The sequence below is a fragment of the Cololabis saira genome, chromosome 9 (assembly GCF_033807715.1).
Source record: "Cololabis saira isolate AMF1-May2022 chromosome 9, fColSai1.1, whole genome shotgun sequence".
NCBI lineage: Eukaryota > Metazoa > Chordata > Actinopteri > Beloniformes > Belonidae > Cololabis > Cololabis saira.
Genome location: NC_084595.1, coordinates 41,995,876 through 42,021,265, shown reverse-complemented (window position 1 = coordinate 42,021,265; position 25,390 = coordinate 41,995,876). Strand labels below are relative to the sequence as shown.

At 41.0% G+C, this 25,390-nt stretch overlaps 1 protein-coding gene across 3 annotated transcripts in view; it reads right to left on the bottom strand.

Annotated features, from left to right (window-relative positions):
- dab2ipa (DAB2 interacting protein a) overlaps positions 1 to 25,390 on the bottom strand; it is a 60,577-nt gene that overhangs the window by 5,032 nt on the left and 30,155 nt on the right. For all 3 annotated transcript variants that reach the window (XM_061729611.1, XM_061729613.1, XM_061729612.1), the window contains 12 exons: positions 22,976 to 23,148; positions 18,082 to 18,353; positions 16,432 to 16,640; positions 13,996 to 14,140; positions 12,086 to 12,230; positions 11,772 to 12,008; positions 11,445 to 11,634; positions 7,732 to 7,967; positions 6,777 to 6,868; positions 6,221 to 6,700; positions 3,925 to 4,193; positions 219 to 332 (listed from right to left, as the gene is read on the bottom strand). In XM_061729611.1, the coding sequence (XP_061585595.1) occupies positions 219 to 332; positions 3,925 to 4,193; positions 6,221 to 6,700; positions 6,777 to 6,868; positions 7,732 to 7,967; positions 11,445 to 11,634; positions 11,772 to 12,008; positions 12,086 to 12,230; positions 13,996 to 14,140; positions 16,432 to 16,640; positions 18,082 to 18,353; positions 22,976 to 23,148 (2,562 nt within the window). The remainder of the gene's footprint in view (positions 1 to 218; positions 333 to 3,924; positions 4,194 to 6,220; positions 6,701 to 6,776; positions 6,869 to 7,731; positions 7,968 to 11,444; positions 11,635 to 11,771; positions 12,009 to 12,085; positions 12,231 to 13,995; positions 14,141 to 16,431; positions 16,641 to 18,081; positions 18,354 to 22,975; positions 23,149 to 25,390) is intronic.

Sequence of the window (25,390 nt, the reverse complement as noted above, 5' to 3'; positions counted from 1 at the left end):
TATATAACGTGTGTTTTTTTTTTTTATCCTGCTCGTTAATGATGCGTTAAAACAATTGTCGGCGTTAAGAGGATGTTAAGTTAACTTTGACAGCACTAGTTTTAACATCTACCAATGCACACACACACACACACACACACACACACACACACACACACACACACTGTGAGAACCTTGAGAAGCTTTACACCCTCCACTCAACGGTGATGCTGACTCACCTTCTCCACCAGGGCGTCGTCATGGCGATCGTCCTCGGTCTCGGCGTAGGACGAGGAGGAGTTCATGTTGAGGAGCCAGGCGGCGGTCCGATCCAGAGCACAGGGGGACGGAGCCTGGACACACACCTGAGAGGTTACCTGACTCAACCTGACCACAGTCCAGCAGGGGTTGAACTTAGGAATCAAACTTCTAATTGGACCTGTTGCAAGATACTGTTGCTATGGCGACCGTATAAACTTTAAAGGGGACCTATTATAAAAAACACGTTTTCACACGCAACCAAATTCTGCAGTGTCTGTACAGCCGCCCGGATGATCCGTCCAGTGTGATGTGGATCTACGAGCCGTTCAGATTCTGCTCCCGTCGTTACGTAACGAAAATACGATTTCCATCGGTTGGCCTCTGATGCGTGAAACCACGCCCACAACTAACTCCGCCGGCCGGAGCTTCTGCCATTTTTTCGTAGTGGTGTATCGTGTCATTCAGGCAGCCAATCAGCACAGAGTCTCATTATCATAGCCCCGCCCACTCAGAATCCCCCATAGATAATGAGGTTAGAGAATGAGATGATAAAGACATGGCTCAGAGGCTGAATTTCTAATTTATTTAGCAAAAACAATCAAAAGCTTGTTTTTAAGACATTCAAGGACTGTTTAAAATAGGTATTAGATGCCATAATAGGTCACCTTTAAATACATCTAAAGGAGAAACTGTTTGCCACCCACACCTGCAGTTCCTCTACCTACCGTCAAACATTATTAACTTATTAGTAGGGCTGTCAGTTTAGCGCGTTAATTAGATTAATTAATTACACTGCTAATTAACGTGTTATGAAAATTAACGCAATTAATTATGAGTGGCAAAATGCGTGAGCATTTTAAATTTGTCCCATTGAGGGACCCGTAGTTCACTTGGCAGTAACAGGTCACTTCCTCCTGCTGCTGGTCAAACTAACAAAGCAGTGACAGACCTGTACGACTCAGGGGAGACTCAGAAAATCTTTGTTAGAGCGACTCTAGCCTTTGAACGGCAAGTTTATGCATGAAAAGAAAGAAGACGGGACTATCAACAAGAACGCAGTGATTTGTACATTTTGTAAAAAATTATTTTCCTATCACCGGAGCTGCTCCAGCCTGAATTATCATTTAAACGCTAAACAAGTTCCACTGTAAACGTTACAGCTACTAGTACTTGAATTGCTGTATTGAATCAGCTTTAGTTTTAATTTTGAATTGAGAGTCTGCTTAAGTGTCTATTTGAGACTCAGACTTATTTTATTTCTGAATTTTATTTATTTAACTGTATTTGCATTGGATTTTTGAATAATGCACCTGGCCTAATTGGTTTGCTGATGTGCTTGAGTTTTTCTTTTGAATTTCATTTATGAAACACTTCACCAATAAAAATGTGGATTTCAAATCTTCTCTTCTTAGTGTATTCAATCGATTAGTCATGCACTGCAATTTTGCAATGTCCTAAAATTAAAATTCTTTATTTGGGGACCTTTAGCAGATATGAGATTAAAATACGATTAGTTAGATTAATTAATTATAAATCCTGTAATCAATTAGATTAATTAATTATAAATCCTGTAATAAATTAGATTCATTTTTTTTTTAAATCGCCTGACAGCACTAATATTTAATTATCGTTATCGTCACATGACCAGCATTTTCGTTGCGTCTCTTCTCGTTTTCCTCAGGTGATAAAGGTTTGTTGACGATGATATTTAGTCATAATTTTCGTTGACGAAAGCAACTTTAGTTACAGCCTGGTTACACTGGTTTGATTCCCGGGTTATAGACCATTTAGCCTCTGGTTACAGTCTGGTTACATCCTGGCTAGAGCCCCGTTACGGACCTGGGGCCGGATTCACAAAACAAAAAAATCTTCTTAAGTGTCATTTTTTTCTTAAGTTCAGTCTTAAGAAGAAAAAAGAGAAGAAGTCATATTCTCCAAAAAAGTATTTTCTCAACTTTCTTCTTAAGAAAAAACTTAAAGGGGACCTATTATTATGAAAAACAAGTTTTTTCTTGTTTTAACATATATAAAGTGGTCTCCCCTCAGCCTGCCAACACTTTCAAGATGAAATCCCATGAAAATCTGCAGGGTGTATATCCCCCGCCCGAATGAATCTTCCAGTGTCATGTGACTTTTTTGAGCCGTTTTGAATCTGCTCCCGTCGTTACGTAACGACGGGAGCAGATTTCCATAGGTTCGGCCTCCGCTGCTGAAACCACGCCCACAACCAGCTCTCTCCGCCGGCTGGAGCTCCGCCATTGTTCAGCAGCGGTGACTGTTTTCCACCGGTTTCAACAGCGAGAGAGAGTTAAAATGAGGTTTTGCATCGACATTTTCCCGTCATAAAAGGATCAGTTCCCACAGCACGGACCCGGCAACTGCACACGAGTCAGCGGTAAGTGACGTTATTTGTTCATGTTATTTATATTTGTATGATCTTTGCATGGGCTAAGTATTTAGCTGAGCTCCGGAGCACCGGAGCTGCTCACGGACCGGACCGTCGAGGAGCTCCGAGCCCAGAGCTCCGAACCCGGGGGCTCGGGGGCTCTATTAGTACCGTAATACATTTTTCTTCTGTGGTTTCAGATCTTTCAAGCACCTGGAGCTGTTCACATTCAGAAGACGCGCGGTCCTTCCTTGAGCCAGCAATAGTGCATAAATGTTATTTATATATTTTAACAATAAAGTTGCCATTTGTGAAAATTCAGTGTTGTGATTTCTTTACAGTCACATGATTCGTTTGTTTTGTAACATAAGAAGTGAAATGATGAGGAATTGGAGTAAATAACCGTGGTGTACCTGTTTAGAATCAAGCGACGCCCCTGCTACACGTCATTCAAGCAGCCAATCAGCGCAGAGCCTCATTATCATACCCCCCCTCACCTCAGAATGAAGCACAGAAAAAGGCTTTAGAAGCGGTAAAACTAAAGACATGGCCCACAGGCTGAATTTCTGATTTATGTAGAAAAAACAAGCTTTAGATTGTTTTTAAGACATTCAAGGCTTGTTTAAAATATACATTAAATGCCATAATATGTCCCCTTTAAGAAAAAATGGTATTCTTGAAATAAAAGTTCTCAAATTTGTTCTTGACTTTTTTCTTAACTTTAAGACAACCTTGACCTGTCTTAAAATTTCTTCTGTGAAAAGGTAAGACTCTAATATCACCTTTTTCAACACATTTTAGACAAGTGTAGACTAGTAGGTCATAGTTTGAGGATATACTTTGTAATTAATTACACAAAGAGCCTGTTAACTGTTTGTTAGCATGTTAGTTAGCGTGGTAGTTAATTATTATTAATTTTCCCCAATAGTAATTTTTTTCAACACATTAATCTCATCCACCATAACCTTGAAAAGTTCCTGCATCTCTTTTTCTCCTTCTCCATGTTTAGTGAGTGACTGACGGTTAAGACCAAACTACCTGTATAAATGTTGTTTGTTGGCGCGTGCAATGCAATGACATATTTTAAGAAGTTCTTAAGTAGGAAAAATAAGAAATTCGTAAGAAATGACAGTTCTTAAGACGGTTCTTAAGAAAATATTGAGGAATTTCACTTAATAACTTTCTTATGAACTTCTTAATTTTAGATCTTAAGACATTTCTTAAGAACATATTGGTGAATCTGGCCCGTGTTCCCCTGCGGTTAGAGTCGGGCTACAGCCCAGTTCTAGCTCGGTTACCTTGGCTGCGGGCCGCTGTTTCTCCGGGCTTTCTCCTTTAGATGATGACGACATCTGTCTGAGCCGGGACTGGCCACTGATTGGCCAGTCGGGGCTGGAGGATATCATGCTGCCGGAGGTGGGGCGGGGCGGGTACGCGGAGCCCCCACTGAGCATGCTGGGCGGCGTGCGGCCTCGCGGAGGTCCGGGGGGAGCTGAGGAGGGCGGCGGGGGCTGATCAATGCGTCTCTGCGGACCTGAGGAGTTCTGGCGAGGAGGGGCGGAGCCACCTGCAGGGGAGGAAACGCAACGGTTACGTGGCTGTTGCCGGCTACTGAGCTCTGAGACTAAGGGCCAGTCCCAATCCCCCCCTAGTCCTACTTTTCAGCCCTATCACTAAATTTTGCGTGTTCCCGTGAGGGTAGTGGTGTCCCAATTCCTCTTTGCATGTAGGGCTAGTGGACATAACGAGGGCTAGTGTGTATGAATCTAGCCCTTCACAGCGAGGGATTTCAGATACTGACTCGCTGACCGAGGGCTAGAGAAATTTCCCAGAATGCTTTACGTCAGCATTTGCAGACTGAATCAAACAAAAAAACATGGAGGACATTTCTCATTTTTTTGTGAATAAAATCAATATTTTGAGTTAGTTTTGGCATAAAAATGCGTTTTTATTACATTTCTATCAAGAAATATATATTTTACTTTCATAATATTCACTCAGTGAATGTATATAAACACTCGCTTGCTCGTTGTTGCGAAGTTTTTTCAGATCTCGCCAGAATAAAGGCTGATTTATGGTTCTACGTTGGTGTAACGCGGAACCATAAATCAGGCTTAATGTGAAGCTGCAACGTTTTCAACCTGATCTCACAAAAATCAGTGAAATGCCCAGGGGCCTCATTTATGAAAAGAGTGCGTAGGATTCATACTAAAAGTGCAAGTAAACCAAAAGCCGAAAATGGCGGGCACAAAAAAAAATCCGGATTTATAAAACCGTGTGCACGCACATCTGCACGCAATGTTCTCTTTATAAATCACAGTCCACCTGGAAGGTTGCGCAGGTGAATTTGCCTCATATCCGGCCCTCTACAAGCCCACTTCATACCATAAATGGTCAATGCAAAGTAGTTCATGACTGTATTTGCATATGAATGAGCCTGCTGAGCATGCGCAGTGGCTTCCTGCAGCCTGTTTCTGCTGCGCGTCAGGATGAATGAGACATGTCGAGCCACCGTGCCACTAAATTTCACGGAGGCTGAGATCGAGATGTTGTGGATGAGGTGGAGGCAGGAAAACCACATTATTTGGTGGTCACAGTAAAAGTAGAAAAAGTATATAAATAGTATAAAATAAAGCGAGTGAGTGGCAGCACGTCGCTGCTGCGCTAAACGCCGTGAGTGCCACGGACAGATCTGTTGCAGAAAAAAAAGAAGTGGTGCGATCTGAAGGTGGAGGCCAAGAGGTATGGAGCCCCTAAAGAGACACAGATTTTTTTAATATATATAATGAGTTTTACGTGCGTGCGTGAAACCTTTAAGGCTGATTTATGGTTCCGCGTTACACCAACGCAGAGCCTACGGTGTAGATGCGCGTCGCCGCGTACCCTACGGCGTAGGCTCTGCGTCATTTTAATGCGGAACCATAATTTAGGCTTACACCCGCACGTAAAGGTTTCACGCGCGCGTAAAACTTATTATATATATAAAAAATCTGAGTCCCTTTAGGGGCTCCGTAGAGTGGCCCGGCACTCATTTGTTCTGTCCTCAGTCACTCTCAGTTGTGGCGGTGGGTGACGAGGAGGTTCCTGGCATGTCCTGGCACCGCGGCTGCAGCAGCACCAGAGTCCTGACTGACGCTGAGCTTCAAACACAGAGGGACACGATCAGCGCTATTATATTATAAGTCTGATATGTGATGACATTAAGAGTATGACATGAATCTGGCTTCATTTCACCACCTCACCGCCTGCGTCGCCAGTTCCCCATATCTGCAGACTGTTCCTGCGCGAGGATCAGGGTTGGCGTAGAGATACGCACATTTTTCGGTTTGTTTTTTCTTTTTAAATCCCAACCTTTGCGTACAAGGTGGCTTGCACATCTTTCAAGCCCTGTTTTGTTCGCAAGCAAGCTTTATAACTGAGGCCCCAAGACCGTTTACGTACCCGCACGTAAACCACGCAGTGACGTAGCAAGTGGTGTCCCAATCCCTAGGGAAGATTACAAGGGCCCTACGCCTTGTGGCTTCATTTTGAGGGCTAGTGGTAGTGAGTAGGGTGAACATTGGGACTGGCCCTAAGACACGATCAAACTCAAACCTGTGAGCGTGTCGGTGAGAGACAGCGCCCGTCGGGAGTATTCCTCCCCGCTGCTGCTGCTGGACAGGGCCGACAACCTCTCCCCGCGCTCCCCGGCCCCCAGCCCCACGGACATCTGAGTGAGAAACGCCGGCTTGGTGGCCACGGCGCTCCGCTCCTCCGCGTTCCCCTGCGAGCCCACCGAGCCGTCGGAGGGCGTCACGTCCGTCTGCTGCTGCTGCGTCTGCCGCGGCGACGTGGTGGTCATGTGATACACGGGGTTCTGGAAGGAGAGGGGGAGGAGCCCCGTCCGGCGCTGCCACTGGCCGTCCTCCAGGCCGTCGCTGGGGGACGAGTCCTGAAGATCCACCAGGGACAGACTGCGGCTCTCGTTGGTCAGCTCGGGCCCCTCCCTCCGGCCCCCGTTGGTCATGTCGAACGCCGTCTCAGTCTCGTTGGGCTCGGAGTAGGACGAGCTGGGAGCAGGGGAGCCCCGCATACCTGCAGGAAGGGACATGGTGGTCAGGTGACGGACAGACTGAGGTGTTGCTGAGCTGATTAGTTAACGCCCAATCACCTGACGCGGGCTGGAGGCTGGAACCTTTAGTTACGAAGAACAGGTCCTTGTTCTCCGGAGTTGGAGATGGAAGTCTGGTGAAGTCCACCAAGCTACACGCACAGACAAAAGAAAAAGTCTCAGGATTTATGACTTTACAAACTTTTTTTAAACAGAAAAATAACTAATTTCCACCGCCACTGCTTCCACTAACTCAGGGGTCGGCAACCCGCGGCAGCACCATCCTAGTGGCTTTTCTCCTTTTTTCTCTCTGTTTTTTTCCTTTTTTTCCACTCTTTTTTTACTTCTTTTTTTCTTCCTTTTTCCTTTTTTCTCTTTTTTTTCCTTTTTTCCCTTTTTTTCTTCTTTTTTTATTTTTTCCTTGTTTTTTTTCTTCTTTTTTTAATTTCCTTTCCTTTTTAATCTTGATATTTTGACTTTTTTCTCGAAATTTTGACTTTTTTCTCAACATTTCGACTTTTTTCTCAACATTTCAACTTTTTTCTCGACATTTCGACTTTTTTCTCGACATTCCGACTTTTTTCTCGACATTTTGACTTTTTTCTCAACATTTCGACTTTTTTCTCAACATTTTGACTTTTTTCTCAACATTTCAACTTTTTTTTCAACATTTCAACTTTTTTCTCGACATTTCGACTTTTTTCTCGACATTCCGACTTTTTTCTCGACATTTCCACTTTTTTCTCGAAGTGCATAATGAAAAAAAAAATCTTCCCCCAGTTTTAACTAATATAGAAACATGCAGCATGTGTTGTCTTCATTCTAAGGCTGATACAAGACTTTTCATTTTTTGTGGCTCCAGACATATTTGTTTTTTGTGTTTTTGGTCCAATACGGCTCTCTCAACATTTTGGGTTACCGACCCTTGACCTAACTGCATACATGGTCGTTACATCCTTGGAGGGAAAGTGAGTCCTGAATGTCCCCTGAATGCAGAGAAACTGGGAGTACTCACCCTCCGTCCAGCCCCACGCCGCCCTGCAGCCCAACAGAGGGATTACAGGCCGCCAGAGGAGGAGACAGGGGCGGGGACAGAGGGGGCGGGGACAGAGGGGGCGGAGACACCACATGCTGGGGCTCTGGGGAGGACACAGACATCCCCCCAGCACTGGCCAACCCTCCGGGGTTAGACAGAGCTGCTGACACGTCTCTCAGGATGCGAGGAAGAGGACCCAGCTTTGACAGACACGACTGAAGACGGGCGGACGGGCAGAGGGTGCACAGGTAGAAGGAGGAAAAGGTAGGACAGGTAGAGAAGGAAAGATAAAGAGCTGTTAGGAGAGTAAGAGGCTTGGCAATCAATTGTTTTAGCTGATCACTCAGGAGTGTTATCTGGTCATGCAGGTGTGTTTACCACTCATACAGGTGAGTTAACTGGTCATGCAGGTGGGTTTTATGGTCATATGGGTGTATTAACAGTAGGGCTGAACGATTTTTGAAAATAATCTAATTGCGATTTTTTTCCTCAAAATTGCGATTGCGATTTAATATGCAATTATTTTTTCAAGGTCCTGTTCTCATGTACAGGACTGTCTCAGAAAATTAGAATATTGTGATAAAGTTCTTTATTTTCTGTAATGCAATTAAAAAAACAATAATGTCATACATTCTGGATTCATTACAAATCAACTGAAATATTGCAAGCCTTTTATTATTTTAATATTGCTGATTATGGCTTACAGTTTAAGATTAAGATTCCCAGAATATTCTAATTTTTTGAGATAGGATATTTGAGTTTTCTAAAGCTGTAAGCCATGATCAGCAATATTAAAATAATAAAAGGCTTGCAATATTTCAGTTGATTTGTAATGAATCCAGAATGTATGACATTTTTGTTTTTGTAATTGCATTACAGAAAATCACAATATTCTAATTTTCTGAGACAGTCCTGTATTTTTCAACTACACAAGCAATAAATCAGTCTGTTTTATAATAAACAATGTCAGATTTATTTAAAGCACAGATTACAACAATAAAGAAACCAAATCTGTGGCTTTACCTCTTTAACACGTCTACACACGTCTGTACACACGAGTGTTATGGGTCGTTCTCTCTGAATCCAATCACACGACACCAAACCAGGTTAAACTTTAGCCAAAACGAGGCGTAGTTTAATAGAAAAACACAAAAAAACCTTCCTCACAGGGAACTCAGTACTTCTTCACAAATAACTCAAAAAATCACAGGGAGAAAAAATCACCAGCAAACTAACAAACAAACCAATAAAGCTCAGAGTTAACAAAACAAACCAGCAATGAACAACTGGCAGCCCCGCTGTTTAACCTCCTGATGAGCTGACGAGCTGCAGGTTCAGGCTTACAGCGACTCAAGCCTGATTTATGGTTCCGCGTTAAATCAACGCAGAGCCTACGGTGTAGGGTACGGCGCGCGTCGCTGCGTAACCTACGGCGTAGGCTCTGCGTTGGTGTAACGCGGAACCATAAATCAGCCTTCATTCTGGCGAGATCTGAAAAAACTTCGCAACAACGAGCAAGCAAGTGATTCACTGAGTGAATATTATGAAAGTAAAATATTTATTTCTCGCTAGAAATGTAATCAAAACGCATTTTTATGCAGAAACTAACTCAAAATATTGATTTTATTCACTAAAAAATGAGAAATGTCAGCCATAATGTGAAGCTGCAACGTTTTCAACCTGATCTCACAAAAATCCGTGAAATGCCCAAGACCGCTTACGTACCCGAACGTAAATCACGCAGTGACGTAGCAAGTGGTGTCCCAAATCCCTAGGGAAGATTACAAAGCCCTACCCATTGTGGCTTCATTTTGAGGGCTAGTGGTAGGGTGAACATTGGGATTGGCCCTTAGGTTACGCTGCACTGTTGACTTTTTTTCCCTGCCGGCTCTGCTCTTCCCGCTCTGCTCACTCGCACATTACGTGACCAGATCACGCAGCCTTTGCGGTTAGAAAATCTTGTTTTATCACATTGCGATATTATGAAGCCTTTGTCAAAAAATGGGGAGAGATCTTAAACAAATGTTCCCTGGATCTCATGCTACTCATTATTGATCATGTCTCTTCTGAAGCATCTAAACTGAAAACAGAAATCCAAGCACAAGAACAAACCCTGAAAGAAAAGACTGATTTTGACTTCTCTGCCATTGAACGCTCCATAAAAGCTTCTGTGCAAAACTACAAAGAGAAATTACATATCACGAAATTGAAGAAATATAAACGTGATACGGATGACTACAAGAAACAAGAGGTTTACTCCTGGGAGAGAAAAGAGGATAAAAAAGATGAACCAGCGACCCCCCGATGGCCTAGATCCAGACACTCACACTGAGCCAACAAGGCCCAACCTGGAAGGGCCCACCAGCGTCACACTCGGACGGGGAGAACTGATACTTCATCGGATGGTGACTTCACCTTCGACAGTGATTCTAGCCAGCAGGAGCAGCCTTTTTTAGGCAGACACCAATGGAAACACGACAAAAGAAGAAATGCAGAAGGGGGAGACGAACAACCAAGGACAGGACAACGCCCATGGACACGCAGCCTATCCAAGAGACGGTAATTAACATCTCATCCATTGAACTTACCAACGATCAAATGAACTTGCTGTCAAAGGGCTTATCATTTGTCCCGAGAAGAGGTGTGAATGCTTTTGGTCTAAAAGTTGATCTGTTTAAATCTTTTCGACAAATGAAATTGAAACACTTCTTTGCCAATAGCAACAGTCCGGTCACCAAGAATCCCTCCCGCTTTAGACCTAAGAGCAAATTTTGTCCCAATGTGTCTAATGCCTCTATTAACACTTTTTGTCGTTTGGTGGAGCAAGACATATTGAAGAGTACTAATGTCCCTCCTGCTCATGTACCTCAAAACTTATCTAAAAAAGAAAAAACAGCCTTGTCAGAACTTGTGGCATCAAAAGAGATTGTTATCAAACCGGCTGATAGCTTTTTTGTTTACCCTATTAAAGTTTTTTGCACTTGACCTTACAGTGTGCGGGAGACCCCCTTTTTTTCTTTGATATTATCGCAAATGCAATTAATCGTTCAGCCCTAATTAACAGGTGTGTGATACAGGTGTGTTAACTGCTGATAGCGGTGCGTTACCTGGTGGTTTTGGTTAATTATTCCTGGTTATATACAGGACTGTCTCAGAAAATTTGAATATTGTGATAAAGTTCTTTATTTTCTGTTATGCAATTAAAAAAACAAAAATGTCATACATTCTGGATTCATTACAAATAAACTGAAATATTGCAAGCCTTTTATTATTTTAATATTGCTGATTATGGCTTATCAGAATCAGAATCAGAATCAGAATCAGCTTTATTGGCCAGGTTCGAACATTGTCCAACAAGGAATTTGATTCGGTTATTTCGCTCTTTGGTAGTAAAAAAAATAAACAATAAACAAATAAACAATATTATAGTTTAAGATTAAGATTCCCAGAATATTCACATTTTTTGAGATAGGATATTTGAGTTTTCTTAAGCTGTAAACCATGATCAGCAATATTAAAATAATAAAAGGCTTGCAATATTTCAGTTTATTTGTAATGAATCCAGAATGTAAGACATTTTTGTTTTTTGTAATGCATTACAGAAAATCACAATATTCTAATTTTCTGAGACAGTCCTGTAGTTGCATTTATTGGTTGTACAGGTTTGTTATCTGGTAATACAGGTGTGTTACCTGGTCCAGCTCGGTCAGCAGGGTGTGTAGACTGGACAGCTCTCTGCCGAGGTCGATGTATCCATCAAAGCCGGCGGTGTGGTTGAGGCCGTCGGGGTTGGATATCTCCTGCAGGAAGCGCTGCATGCTGCTCCACTGGCGCTCCACAAAGTCGTTCATGAACAGCATGTACTCCTCTTTAGTCCCAAACCTGCAGCCACGGGTCAGAACATCCCAGCACAGGAAACACCATTCAATACGGAACGACAGGCCGGCACAGACATGGATGCTAGCTAACGCTTCCAAAGTAAAAGCCTCCACTCCTTCACAGTAAAAGCCCAGGCATACTTGCTGAAGTTTGCGAGGTTCTGGATGACTTTGGCGATCAGAGTCAAGGTTCTGGCCGTACGCTCGTCCGGGTACTCCTGCATCAGGTCAAACAGCGACGGGGACATGACGGCGGGACACAGGAAACGCAGGAACAACGACGCGCTGATGAGACGCTCGCTGATGTCTGGTCGCCCCCGGTTACCGCACTCCTGACGCCACGATGCAAACACCTCCTTCAGCTCCCGGGGGAAGACCCTGAGCAACCACACAGGAGGGATTGATACCAGTACTGGTCTGTTCTGGGGTGTGTAGACTTATGCACCTGTGCTCACCTGTAGGAATCGAGGATCTTGCAGAAAGCCAGCTCGCAGCACATCCTTAGGTTGGCCTGATGCTCGGCGAGGTCGGACAGCGCACAGCGAGACGGGTCCACTTCACAGTTCTCATCAGACTCGTACAGAGCTTTGATGAACTCACCTGGACATAAAAGAGAATTGAAATAAAACCAGGTGATCAGTGACTGCGTTTACATGCATCAATAACCCTTTTAAAACCTGAATACTGGTTATAAACCGAATTTGCACGGCCATGTAAACACCAATAACCCCTTTGAATAACCGGAATTTGCTCATATTCAGGTTTTTAAAAACCTGAATATGATCCCTGGGATCAAACGGAACATGAATCTGTTTTCTGCACATGCTCTGTTCACAAGGAATCCTGGTCTTTTGAGTCCAAGAAGTTCTTCTAAACACGGAGAAACCAAGACCAGGAGGAGACTAATCACTTCATAAATGTAATGAAGGATATGAACATTTCTGCATTTGTAGACGGTAGAAAGTACCGGGATAGACAGATTTACAAGAAGGTGAGCGAAAAGTTGCGTGAAGCAGCATTTGTTTTGAATTTGGATACAGGAAGAAGAAGCAGAAATGACGGGAATTGCGTCATCACGTTCTCCGTGCGTCGCTGGTTTGATCCAGATAAATGATTAATTACCATGTAAACGGAATATTCTGAATGTTTCAGTAACCGGAATATTAGCAATAACCCGAATTTTGACTGCATGTAAACGTATTCATTGTGGTCCAGTCAGCTTCACAGCAGCAACCCCGCGGATGTCTCAGCACGATGAGAATAGAGAAAATACTGACGAGAGACCCTTTAGGGATTCAAAATTTGATCACAAAATATATGGAATGAGAGGATTTAGAACAATTTTTCACTTTTAACCCCTAAGATATGAGAACCACAGTTGCTAGTAAATAACCCTACTGGCTGGTTTGGTGATCATCACATCACATGATAGAGGTCATGGAGCAGCTGTGGGCCGCTCCCTCACATTTGATTGGTCCATAACGTCTAAACGGATTCAACAACTTCAGCAACTGGTCATCAGGATGACCTGTAGATGGGGTTGGTACTAGTGGGACGCATCTTGGTGAGGCTCCCAAGCTAACTTGTTAGACTCATCATTCACAAGACCGCAAATACTTTAAACTTATGCTTGAAACGATAGAACAGACAAAACAATGGCTGGGAAGTCTCAGAAAACAATTCCACAAAGCTCAGCAACATTGAAAACACCAGCTACTCCGCAAGCTACTGCTAGCACGTCTGCAGCTAGTGAAGACGAGAAGGCTAAAGACCTGACAGCTGATCAGAATCACAATCAGAATCAGAATCAGGTTTATTTGTCCAAGTCAGGTCAAACAAGACATGGAATTTGACTCGGTTATTTTCGCTCATTGTACAGTAAATAGGCAAATGAGAGCTCTTATTAACATATATACAATTTTTAAAAAGTGAAAGGTGCAGCAGGATGAGGTAAACATGATTATTGAAAGGTGCATCGTTACAGCATATGATTGTGGTTTTATTATTATTATTATGCACAGTGGTTGATTTCCCTGAGACTCTATGAGTGACGAGAGTTCAAGTTGTTGTGGGTAAGAGGGGGGGGGGGGGGGGGGGGTTCATAACGTTACTGTCTCTGTGACTCTATATTTTCTATGTGCAACAAAATGTGACCTGTAGACACTGAGATCATGAATCTGCTTGAATTCACTCGCAGATTCATAATTGGTTGCAGACTTGAACCCACAAACCAGTTATGGTTGAATTCAACATGAGGTTTGTACCAACAGACACTTTTGTGGTAACTATTAACAGAATCGTGTGTGTGTGTGTGTGTGTGTGTGTGTGTGTGTGTGTGTGTGTGTGTGTGTGTGTGTGTTTGTACCCAGGGCATCCTGCAGGTACTTCTGTCCAATCAGCTTCAAGTATTCCTCAATGCTCTTGGTTGCCAGTGTGTTCTCCCGGAAGATCAGCTGGTCGTTGTCGCGGCAACGATCCACCTCTGACATCATCATATCTGTCAAGAAGTCCTGCAGGGACAGACAGTCACAGATTGTTTCCATAACTACATACAAAATACTACTACTGATTTTAGCAACATAGTACACAGTATGTCAGAAACACCGGGATGGTTCCACTTCCAGGAACATTTCTGTTGTAAACCGCTTTAGACAAAAGCCTGTATTGTACTCTAAAGTACTCTTCTGTACTATTATGTGCTGTTATATACTGTAATGTGATGTAATATCCTCTAGTGTACTATTATGTACTGTAATATCCTGTACTGTTCTGTACTATTATGTATTGTATTGCACTGTAATGTACTATAATGTCCTGCACTGTATTATGACGTACTGTTCTGTACTTTACTATTACTGTAATATACTATACTGTTTTGTATTGTAATATACTGTAATGTGATATGATGTCCTCTAGTGTACTATTATCAGGGTTCATACACATTTTAACCAACAAATTTCCATGACTTTTCCATGACTTGGCAGCAAGTTTCCATGACTATACATGACCTCTAAAACATCAACCTGTGAATGAAATATAGGAATAAAAAAGTAAAAGTAAAAAGTCACTACAGTGGAGATCTAATGACAATTATGGTTTTATACAAAATAAACATTTGTTTAAACTAACACTGATATACCAGCAATATGTTGTAGCATATGTTTTATAGTACTCTAATATAACTATAATAACTGTAATAACTGTTGGAGAATGTGGTCACTCGATCCGATCTGCATGATGCGCAAGATGCTAGACACGTCACGCGTGAAAACGTGAGACTTTGATAGAAAATATTTATTGATCAATTTTAAATCTACCTTATAGGCTGTTATTACTAAATGTTATCATGAAAGGTATAGTCAGTAATCGTATTCAAAAACATTGTTATACTGGGTGAAATGGTCCTTCCATCCTGAGAGTAGGGGGGGGGGGGGGGGGGAGACCAATCAGATGCCTTCATTTTAAGTCCCGCCCACGCCCCCCTCTGTCCCATGCGCGCACTCGTCTCTCTGCTTCCAGCCCCCGTGTCCACTTCCCACGGGTCTTCCTCGGCTCAGAGTGTCCCAGTATGGGGGTCCGTGGGGATGGAGGCGTCTTCATCCCGGCGAGGGACATTGTTGTGTCTAAAAATGGACGGAGCGCTGACGGGAGGGGGAGGAGGGGACGGGGCTTAGAGGAGGTGCCACTTTCAAATCTTGCTAGCTCTCCAACATTACTGACTATACCTTTAAGTGAGAAAAATAAATTCCATGACTTTTCAAAAACTTTTGGGGTGAACTTATGTTTCCAAAACTTTTCCAGGCCTTGAAAATGACATTTTCAAATTCCATGACTTTCCCAGGTTTTTTCAAAATGGACGAACCCTGTATTATGTACTAAACTATACTATAATGTTCTATACCAGGGATCGGCAACCCAAAATGTTGAAAGAGCCATATTGGATCAAAAACACAAAAAACAAATATGTCTGAAGCCACAAAACAAAAAAAAAACAAAAGTCTTGTATAAGCCTTAGAATGAAGGCAACACATGCTGCATGTTTCTATATTAGTTATAACTGGGGGAAGATTTTTTTTTTCATTATGCACTTTGAGAAAAAAGTCAAAATGTTGAGAAAAAGTTGAAATTTCAAGAAAAAAGTCGAAATGTCGAGATTAATGTTGAAGTACAATCTCGAGAAAAAAGTCAAAATGTCGAGAACAAAGTCAAAATTTTGAGAAAAAAGTCGAAATGTCGAGATTAAAAAGGAAAGGAAAAAGGAAGAAAGAGAAAAAAAGGAAAAAAAAGAGAAAAAAAGGAAAAAAAAGAGAAAAAAAGGAAGAAAAAAAGAGAAAAAAAGAGAAAAAAAGGGAAAAAAAAGGAGAAAAAGGGGAAAAAAGAAGAAAAAAGGAAAAAAAGAAGAGAAAAAAAAGAAGAAAAAAAGGAAAAAAAAGGTCAAACATTTTTGAAAACCCTCCAGGGAGCCATTAGGGCGGCGCTAAAGAGCCACATGCGGCTCTAGAGCCGCGGGTTGCTGACCCCTGCTTTATACTATAATTTACTGTACTATTACTGTAATTTGCTGTACTACGATGGACTGTACTGTAATTTTCTGTATTGTACTATAATGTACTGTAATGTAATATATACTGTACTGTAATGGGCCACTTCAGTGGAAGCCGGTCGGATTAATGCTTTTCCGATGGTATAGTACACACTAACAACAGTCAGACCAGTGCATACTGGATACTACAGGAAGTATCTAGTGTTGTCTGAAACAGAAGGAAAGTGCAGCATGTGCAGGTGGAGACGGTGGTGCTACCTTGGCCTTCCCGGTGCTGTGCAGGGTGTGCACCAGCGCAGCAGCCAGCTCCTCCTTGGCTCTCAGACTGATGGAGGCCTCCAGGGTGGAGCAGAGCAGCAGGTAGTTGGAGCTGATGTACTCCGCAAACTCTTTGTACAGCTCCATGGGCAGGATGACGATGCTCTGGTACCGAGCTTTGACCCGAACCGTCGGAATAGACGACTTGGCTGAAAATAAACCAGAGACACAGAGCTGGCTCAGCTGGAGTCTAGTTAGCACCACACATCTAGCAGAGAAACTCCTGTGGTATAGGAACATCTGGATACAGTATAAGGGCCAGTCCCAATCCCCCCCAGTCCGACTTTTCAGTCCTACCCCTACATTTTGTGCGTTCCCGTGAGGGTATTGGTGTCCCAATTCCTCTTTGCATCTAGGGGTAGTGGGGATATCGAGGGGTAAGGAGTATGAATCTAGCCCTTCACAGCTAGGGATTTAGCGAAAATTTCCCAGAATGCTTTACGTCATCATTTGCAGACTGAATCAAACAAAAAAACATGGCGGACATTTCTCATTTTTAGTGAATAAAATCAATATTTTGAGTTAGTTTCTGCATAAAAATGCGTTTTGATTACATTTCTAGCGAGAAATATATATTTTACTTTCATAATATTCACTCAGTGAATGTACATAATCACTCGCTTGCTCGTGTTTGCGAAGTTTTTTCAGATCTCGCCAGAATAAAGGCTGATTTATGGTTCCGCGTTACACCAACGCAGAACCATACGGCGTAGGTTACGCGGCGACGCGTGCCGTACGCCGGAGGCTCTGCATCAATTTAATGTGGAACCATAAATCAGCCCCCGAGCCGGCGCCTCTTCTCATCCCGAAAACATCGGAGCAAATTTCTTAACAGGCGTTATTTGGATAAACTGAGCCCAGGTTGAGGATCTTAACGGTTACTTTTATGCCTGAAAAAATATTAAAACTTAATAAAGTGGCATATTAACAGCGCTACAGTGGAAATTAAAACAGCTTCTAGCTCTGGGCTTCCTGATATGGTGTGACGTATGTGCAAACGTAACTACGCAGTCGCTTACGTACCCGAACGTAAACCACACAGTGACGTAGCAAGTGATGTCCCAATCCCTAGGGAAGATTACAAGGGCCCTACGCCTGTGGCTTCATTTTTAGGGCTAGTGGTAGTGGGTGAGGGTTAGTGGTAGAAAGTAGGTGAACATTGGGATATCCTGATGGAACATCTGGATACGTTCTAAGCACCTCCTGATGTTTTAAGGCAGCATTGCCTCTTTGTTCGTTTCTTCCTGCCCTCCCTAACACCTGCCAGTCTCTGTATTTTGGTAGGCGGGGCATGTGGCTAAGCTCCCTGCACACCTGACAGTCTTCACTCCTCAAGTCTCCAGCTTCCCTGGTTCTGCTCTTTAGTCTTCCCTGGTCCGTTGCAACATGTTCTGGCCTTTCCTCAGCCTGTTCTCGTCACCTCCTCGCTCCCTGATGTTGTTTGTGTTTGGTTTATGGATTTACTGGGACACCTTTCGTAGTTGCTGCAGAGACCCAGCTGTGATGGAAAATGAACCCAAACTACTAGGTGTATGTGTCTCCAGACCAGCTGTGGTCCACATACCTCCGGATGAGCCAGGGTTTACGTACCTCGGATTGTACTGGGCGTGCTCAGCGTGTACCACTTCTCCACCAGCTGTCTTCCAGACACCGTGGAGACGGGGATGTTGACCAGGCCCACGTAGCTGCTCTTGTCCTTCTTCCTCTTCCTGTCCGTGTCCTTGTACAGGTGCAGCGTGATGGCCGCGGTGGGGGGGAGGCTGCAGAAATCGAAGCGCTCCCCCCAGAAGATGTTGTCCGTCTTCAGCTTGCAGGAGGTGCGAGCGTAGAGACTGTCGTCCAGACACAGCTCACAGAAGTACCTGTACCCACAGAAGTACCCGCTGAAGTATGTTCTGAAGAAGCTTCCGTGTTCCCGTCCAGTAGGGATGGGCGGTATGGACTCAAAAATGTATCACGATCATTTCTGGCATTTATCCGGATAACGATAAAAATGGCAATAAAATAATACCAATTCAACTCCACCTTTGTAACTATAAATCTATCACCCCCAAATCCCCCAAAACACTGCTCTAAAAGATACTAAATGCTACTAAACTACACCAATTAAATTAATTAAAAACCAATTAAATTAGTACACCTGTACTCCAAAACTGGAATGACTCAGATCTGCCATGTTTGTTACACAAAAACGTCATCAACGGGAACTTTTCCTTTTTTCTTTCAGGCTCATATCTTTCTTTCTTTCTTTCTTTCTTTCTTTCTTTCTTTCTTTCTTTCTTTCTTTCTTTCTTTCTTTCTTTCTTTCTTTCTTTCTTTCTTTCTTTCTTTCTTTCTTTCTTTCTTTCTTTCTTTCTTTCTTTCTTTCTTTCTTTCTTTCTTTCTTTCAGGCTCATATCTTTCTTTCTTTCAGGCTCATTTCTTTCTTTCTTTCTTTCTTTCTTTCTTTCTTTCTTTCTTTCAGGCTCATTTGTTTCTTTCTTTCTTTCTTTCAGGCTCATTTCTTTCTTTCTTTCTTTCTTTCTTTCAGGCTCATTTGTTTCTTTCTTTCTTTCTTTCAGGCTCATTTCTTTCTTTCTTTCTTTCTTTCTTTCTTTCTTTCTTTCTTTCTTTCTTTCTTTCAGGCTCATTTGTTTCTTTCTTTCTTTCTTTCAGGCTCATTTCTTTCTTTCTTTCTTTCTTTCTTTCAGGCTCATTTCTTTCTTTCTTTCTTTCTTTCTTTCTTTCAGGCTCATATCTTTCTTTCTTTCTTTCTTTCTTTCTTTCTTTCTTTCTTTCTTTCTTTCTTTCAGGCTCATTTGTTTCTTTCTTTCTTTCTTTCAGGCTCATTTCTTTCTTTCTTTCTTTCTTTCTTTCAGGCTCATTTCTTTCTTTCTTTCTTTCTTTCTTTCTTTCAGGCTCATTTCTTTCTTTCTTTCTTTCTTTCTTTCTTTCAGGCTCATTTCTTTCTTTCTTTCTTTCTTTCTTTCTTTCTTTCTTTCTTTCTTTCTTTCTTTCAGGCTCATTTGTTTCTTTCTTTCTTTCTTTCAGGCTCATTTCTTTCTTTCTTTCTTTCTTTCTTTCAGGCTCATTTCTTTCTTTCTTTCTTTCTTTCTTTCTTTCAGGCTCATATCTTTCTTTCTTTCTTTCTTTCTTTCTTTCTTTCTTTCTTTCTTTCTTTCTTTCTTTCAGGCTCATTTGTTTCTTTCTTTCTTTCTTTCAGGCTCATTTCTTTCTTTCTTTCTTTCTTTCTTTCAGGCTCATTTCTTTCTTTCTTTCTTTCTTTCTTTCTTTCAGGCTCATTTCTTTCTTTCTTTCTTTCTTTCTTTCTTTCAGGCTCATTTCTTTCTTTCTTTCTTTCTTTCTTTCAGGCTCATATCTTTCTTTCTTTCTTTCTTTCTTTCAGGCTCATTTCTTTCTTTCTTTCTTTCTTTCAGGCTCATTTCTTTCTTTCTTTCTTTCTTTCTTTCAGGCTCATTTCTTTCTTTCTTTCTTTCTTTCTTTCTTTCTTTCTTTCTTTCAGGCTCATTTCTTTCTTTCTTTCTTTCTTTCTTTCTTTCTTTCAGGCTCATTTGTTTCTTTCTTTCTTTCTTTCTTTCTTTCTTTCTTTCAGGCTCATTTCTTTCTTTCTTTCTTTCTTTCTTTCTTTCTTTCTTTCTTTCTTTCTTTCAGGCTCATTTGTTTCTTTCTTTCTTTCTTTCAGGCTCATTTCTTTCTTTCTTTCTTTCTTTCTTTCTTTCTTTCAGGCTCATTTGTTTCTTTCTTTCTTTCAGGCTCATTTCTTTCTTTCTTTCTTTCTTTCTTTCAGGCTCATATCTTTCTTTCTTTCTTTCTTTCTTTCTTTCTTTCTTTCAGGCTCATTTGTTTCTTTCTTTCTTTCTTTCAGGCTCATTTCTTTCTTTCTTTCTTTCTTTCTTTCTTTCTTTCAGGCTCATTTGTTTCTTTCTTTCTTTCTTTCAGGCTCATTTCTTTCTTTCTTTCTTTCTTTCTTTCAGGCTCATTTCTTTCTTTCTTTCTTTCTTTCTTTCAGGCTCATTTCTTTCTTTCTTTCTTTCTTTCAGGCTCATATCTTTCTTTCTTTCTTTCTTTCTTTCAGGCTCATTTCTTTCTTTCTTTCTTTCTTTCAGGCTCATTTCTTTCTTTCTTTCTTTCTTTCTTTCAGGCTCATATCTTTCTTTCTTTCTTTCTTTCTTTCAGGCTCATTTCTTTCTTTCTTTCTTTCTTTCTTTCAGGCTCATTTCTTTCTTTCTTTCTTTCTTTCTTTCTTTCTTTCTTTCTTTCTTTCTTTCTTTCAGGCTCATTTCTTTCTTTCTTTCTTTCTTTCTTTCTTTCAGGCTCATTTGTTTCTTTCTTTCTTTCTTTCAGGCTCATTTCTTTCTTTCTTTCTTTCTTTCTTTCTTTCAGGCTCATTTGTTTCTTTCTTTCTTTCTTTCAGGCTCATTTCTTTCTTTCTTTCTTTCAGGCTCATTTCTTTCTTTCTTTCTTTCTTTCTTTCTTTCTTTCAGGCTCATTTCTTTCTTTCTTTCTTTCTTTCAGGCTCATATCTTTCTTTCTTTCTTTCTTTCTTTCTTTCAGGCTCATTTCTTTCTTTCTTTCTTTCTTTCTTTCTTTCAGGCTCATTTCTTTCTTTCTTTCTTTCTTTCTTTCTTTCTTTCAGGCTCATTTCTTTCTTTCTTTCTTTCTTTCTTTCTTTCAGGCTCATTTCTTTCTTTCTTTCTTTCTTTCTTTCTTTCAGGCTCATTTCTTTCTTTCTTTCTTTCTTTCTTTCTTTCTTTCTTTCTTTCTTTCTTTCTTTCTTTCTTTCTTTCTTTCTTTCTTTCTTTCTTTCTTTCTTTCTTTCTTTCTTTCTTTCAGGCTCATTTGTTTCTTTCTTTCTTTCTTTCAGGCTCATTTCTTTCTTTCTTTCTTTCTTTCTTTCTTTCTTTCTTTCTTTCAGGCTCATTTGTTTCTTTCTTTCTTTCTTTCAGGCTCATTTCTTTCTTTCTTTCTTTCTTTCTTTCTTTCTTTCAGGCTCATTTCTTTCTTTCTTTCTTTCTTTCAGGCTCATATCTTTCTTTCTTTCAGGCTCATTTCTTTCTTTCTTTCTTTCTTTCAGGCTCATTTCTTTCTTTCTTTCTTTCTTTCTTTCAGGCTCATTTCTTTCTTTCTTTCTTTCTTTCTTTCAGGCTCATATCTTTCTTTCTTTCAGGCTCATTTCTTTCTTTCTTTCTTTCTTTCTTTCTTTCAGGCTCATTTCTTTCTTTCTTTCTTTCTTTCTTTCTTTCTTTCTTTCTTTCTTTCTTTCAGGCTCATTTGTTTCTTTCTTTCTTTCTTTCAGGCTCATTTCTTTCTTTCTTTCTTTCTTTCTTTCTTTCTTTCTTTCTTTCTTTCTTTCAGGCTCATTTGTTTCTTTCTTTCTTTCTTTCAGGCTCATTTCTTTCTTTCTTTCTTTCTTTCTTTCTTTCAGGCTCATTTCTTTCTTTCTTTCTTTCTTTCAGGCTCATATCTTTCTTTCTTTCAGGCTCATTTCTTTCTTTCTTTCTTTCTTTCAGGCTCATTTCTTTCTTTCTTTCTTTCTTTCTTTCAGGCTCATTTCTTTCTTTCTTTCTTTCTTTCTTTCTTTCAGGCTCATATCTTTCTTTCTTTCAGGCTCATTTCTTTCTTTCTTTCTTTCTTTCTTTCTTTCTTTCAGGCTCATATCTTTCTTTCTTTCTTTCTTTCTTTCAGGCTCATTTCTTTCTTTCTTTCTTTCTTTCAGGCTCATTTCTTTCTTTCTTTCTTTCTTTCTTTCTTTCTTTCTTTCTTTCTTTCTTTCTTTCTTTCTTTCTTTCAGGCTCATTTCTTTCTTTCTTTCTTTCTTTCAGGCTCATATCTTTCTTTCTTTCTTTCTTTCTTTCTTTCAGGCTCATATCTTTCTTTCTTTCTTTCTTTCTTTCTTTCTTTCAGGCTCATATCTTTCTTTCTTTCTTTCAGGCTCATATCTTTCTTTCTTTCTTTCTTTCTTTCTTTCTTTCTTTCAGGCTCATATCTTTCTTTCTTTCTTTCTTTCAGGCTCATATCTTTCTTTCTTTCTTTCTTTCAGGCTCATATCTTTCTTTCTTTCAGGCTCATTTCTTTTTTTCTTTCTTTCTTTCTTTCTTTCTTTCAGGCTCATATCTTTCTTTCTTTCTTTCTTTCAGGCTCATTTCTTTCTTTCTTTCTTTCTTTCTTTCTTTCTTTCTTTCTTTCTTTCTTTCTTTCTTTCTTTCTTTCTTTCTTTCTTTCAGGCTCATATCTTTCTTTCTTTCTTTCTTTCAGGCTCATATCTTTCTTTCTTTCTTTCTTTCTTTCAGGCTCATATCTTTCTTTCTTTCTTTCTTTCAGGCTCATATCTTTCTTTCTTTCTTTCTTTCAGGCTCATATCTTCCTTCCTTCCTTCCTTCCTTCCTTCCTTCCTTCCTTCCTTCCTTCTCGTTTTTACGGCGAGGAATTTTTTGGACGGTATATCGTGAACGGTAAAATATCGCCCATTCCTAGTGGTACATACCGTTTCTTGGCAGGCAGGTCTTTGGCCTCGATCACCCACACAGTCAGCACGTTCTCCAGTCGCCGGCTGTTGTCCTTGTTGGGGTGGACGGCCCGTCGTAGGTTCTCCATCCATTTGTCCCTCTCCGCTGCTGAACGGCATGAGAAGCACTTGGTTCCTGTGGTGGTGGTTACCTAGAAGAGAGGAGACCATTAATGGCGCTTTTCCACTAGTAGCTACTCAGCCCGACTCGACTCGACTCTCCTCGGTTTGGTTCATCTCCACTAGGGGTCTAACGTGCCGAGTAGATACTTTTTCTGTAACTATTCTGCCGAGGTTCTAACAGCTGAGTCAGCTGTATCTGACATCATCACACTACAGGCCACCGATTGGTCGGGGGGTTGGAGTCAGACGTCTGAGTCAGGAGGAGGAAATCAGAGAAAGAGACTCTTCTTGTTCATTTTATTCGACCAGCAATAAAGATAAAGTCTGTTTCATGATCCAACTCTGAGGGTCAGATGTTCATAAACCTGGTGCTGAGGAGAGAATTAAAAAGGGATCTAGACGGAGATAAGGAACGACCAGATCTACCAGGAGCTCTGTCACTTCATAACTGCTCACGGCTCCAGATGACTTTTCAGCAGCGCCGAGACAAACTAAAAAAAATGTAAAAGCATCTCCGCTTGAAGCTACTTTCACTCTCATATTTTAACTTGATATCAAACACAAGCCACAGACCCAGCAGCACATCTATCATCTCCTCCAGGTTCTACATCTTTAGTGTTGTTGTCTTCGTTTAGATACACAATCAAATACGTCACAGCAGCTTCACTCCAACCTCCTACTTCTCCAGATGCTGAATTGTTATGGAAAAGAAACCAGGCCGAGTTGAGATGAGTAGAGCCGAGTAGGTGCTGGTGGAAAAGCGCCATATGACTAGCAACATACCACTGATAATCATTATTAAAACCAAATCGACCTTTATTTATACAGCACATTCCAACAACCCAAGTTGACCAAAGTGGTTCACAGTGTTGAAAACAAGTAAAAGATCAATACAATAAAAAAATAAACTAAAAACAAATTCAAACAGAGAAAAGTTACATAGTGCTCTTATGTGCCAAAAGCCAATCTGAATAAATAGGTTTGAGTTTGTCTTTAAACGGTTGCAGGTCAGGGCTGGATTAGGGTAGGGTTATGTTTAATGATGGTAGGCAGCTCAGAAGTGGTACATAGTTCAGGGGGAAGAGGGCGATTGCACAGGAAGCTTCCACCCACTGTTAGCTCCAGGAACACGATCAAGCGTATTCTGAGATATTTTAAAACACATCCTCGTTTGCAATCACACTTTGGATATGGCACCCCTACCTTGTTAATTCAGTATGTTTCCACCTCGCAGTATAGTCAGGGTCCCACCAACACACCACAATGGTATTCTTTTTATTTTTGTGGCCTCTATTGAAATTAGATGGACAGGAGAGAGAGGGGAAAACACCCAGGAAAGAGGACCAGGCCAGGACACGAACCTGCGCTGTCTGGTGTATGTATATATATATATATATATATATATATATATAATTAAAACTTATGGTGTAATTTATCATTAAAGAAAATAATAATAATATAAAAGAATGTATGTGAATGTGGCCGTGTAGTGAGAAAACATCCTTTTATTTTTAGAAAAACCAGCGCCATCTGGTGGACAAAGAACAAACTCCCCCTGGTGGAGAGGAGGTATAACGCGCTCTGGCGCTATCTGGTGGACAAACGCTGTAATTGTAATCAATTGATACAAATAGTCAATTGTGTTTTTTATTCTTTCCGCACACAGAACGACGTGTAACATTACACGTTCAAAATAAAGTTAATGAAAATAGTCTTTTTGTAGTTTGTAGTTCGTTTCTTGTTTGTTACATGTCCTGTAGTTTTTATAAAGTACAAGACATATAACAACCATCACCATTGATCTTACTGATTACCACACCTCATATTGCTTTGTTTGTTTTTGTTAAAATAAATATTGATTATTTTCAACGAATACAAAGATTTCAGAAGCGGGTCAAGAGAGGTACTGAGATGCTGAAAGTTAGGCTAAGAGCTAACCCGCGTCGACCGGCGTTCCTCCTGTCCAACTGCCAGTCCCTCGTCAACAAGATGGAGGAAATAAGGCTGATATTCTCCGACAAGACGTGCAGGTGTGTGACGGTGTTTACGGAGACTTGGCTGGACAACAATGTACCTGATGAGGCTATGGGGCTAGGCAGCTGCTGTTTACCGGGCCGACAGGATCGTACGCTCCAGTAAAAAGAGAGGCAGAGGTGTGTGTGTGTGTAGGGTTGCCACCCGTCCCTTGAAATACGTAATTGTTCCGTAATCGGGAATTAAAAGTTGCGTTCCGTATTGAACCAATACAGACATATATTATGCTCTTATTTA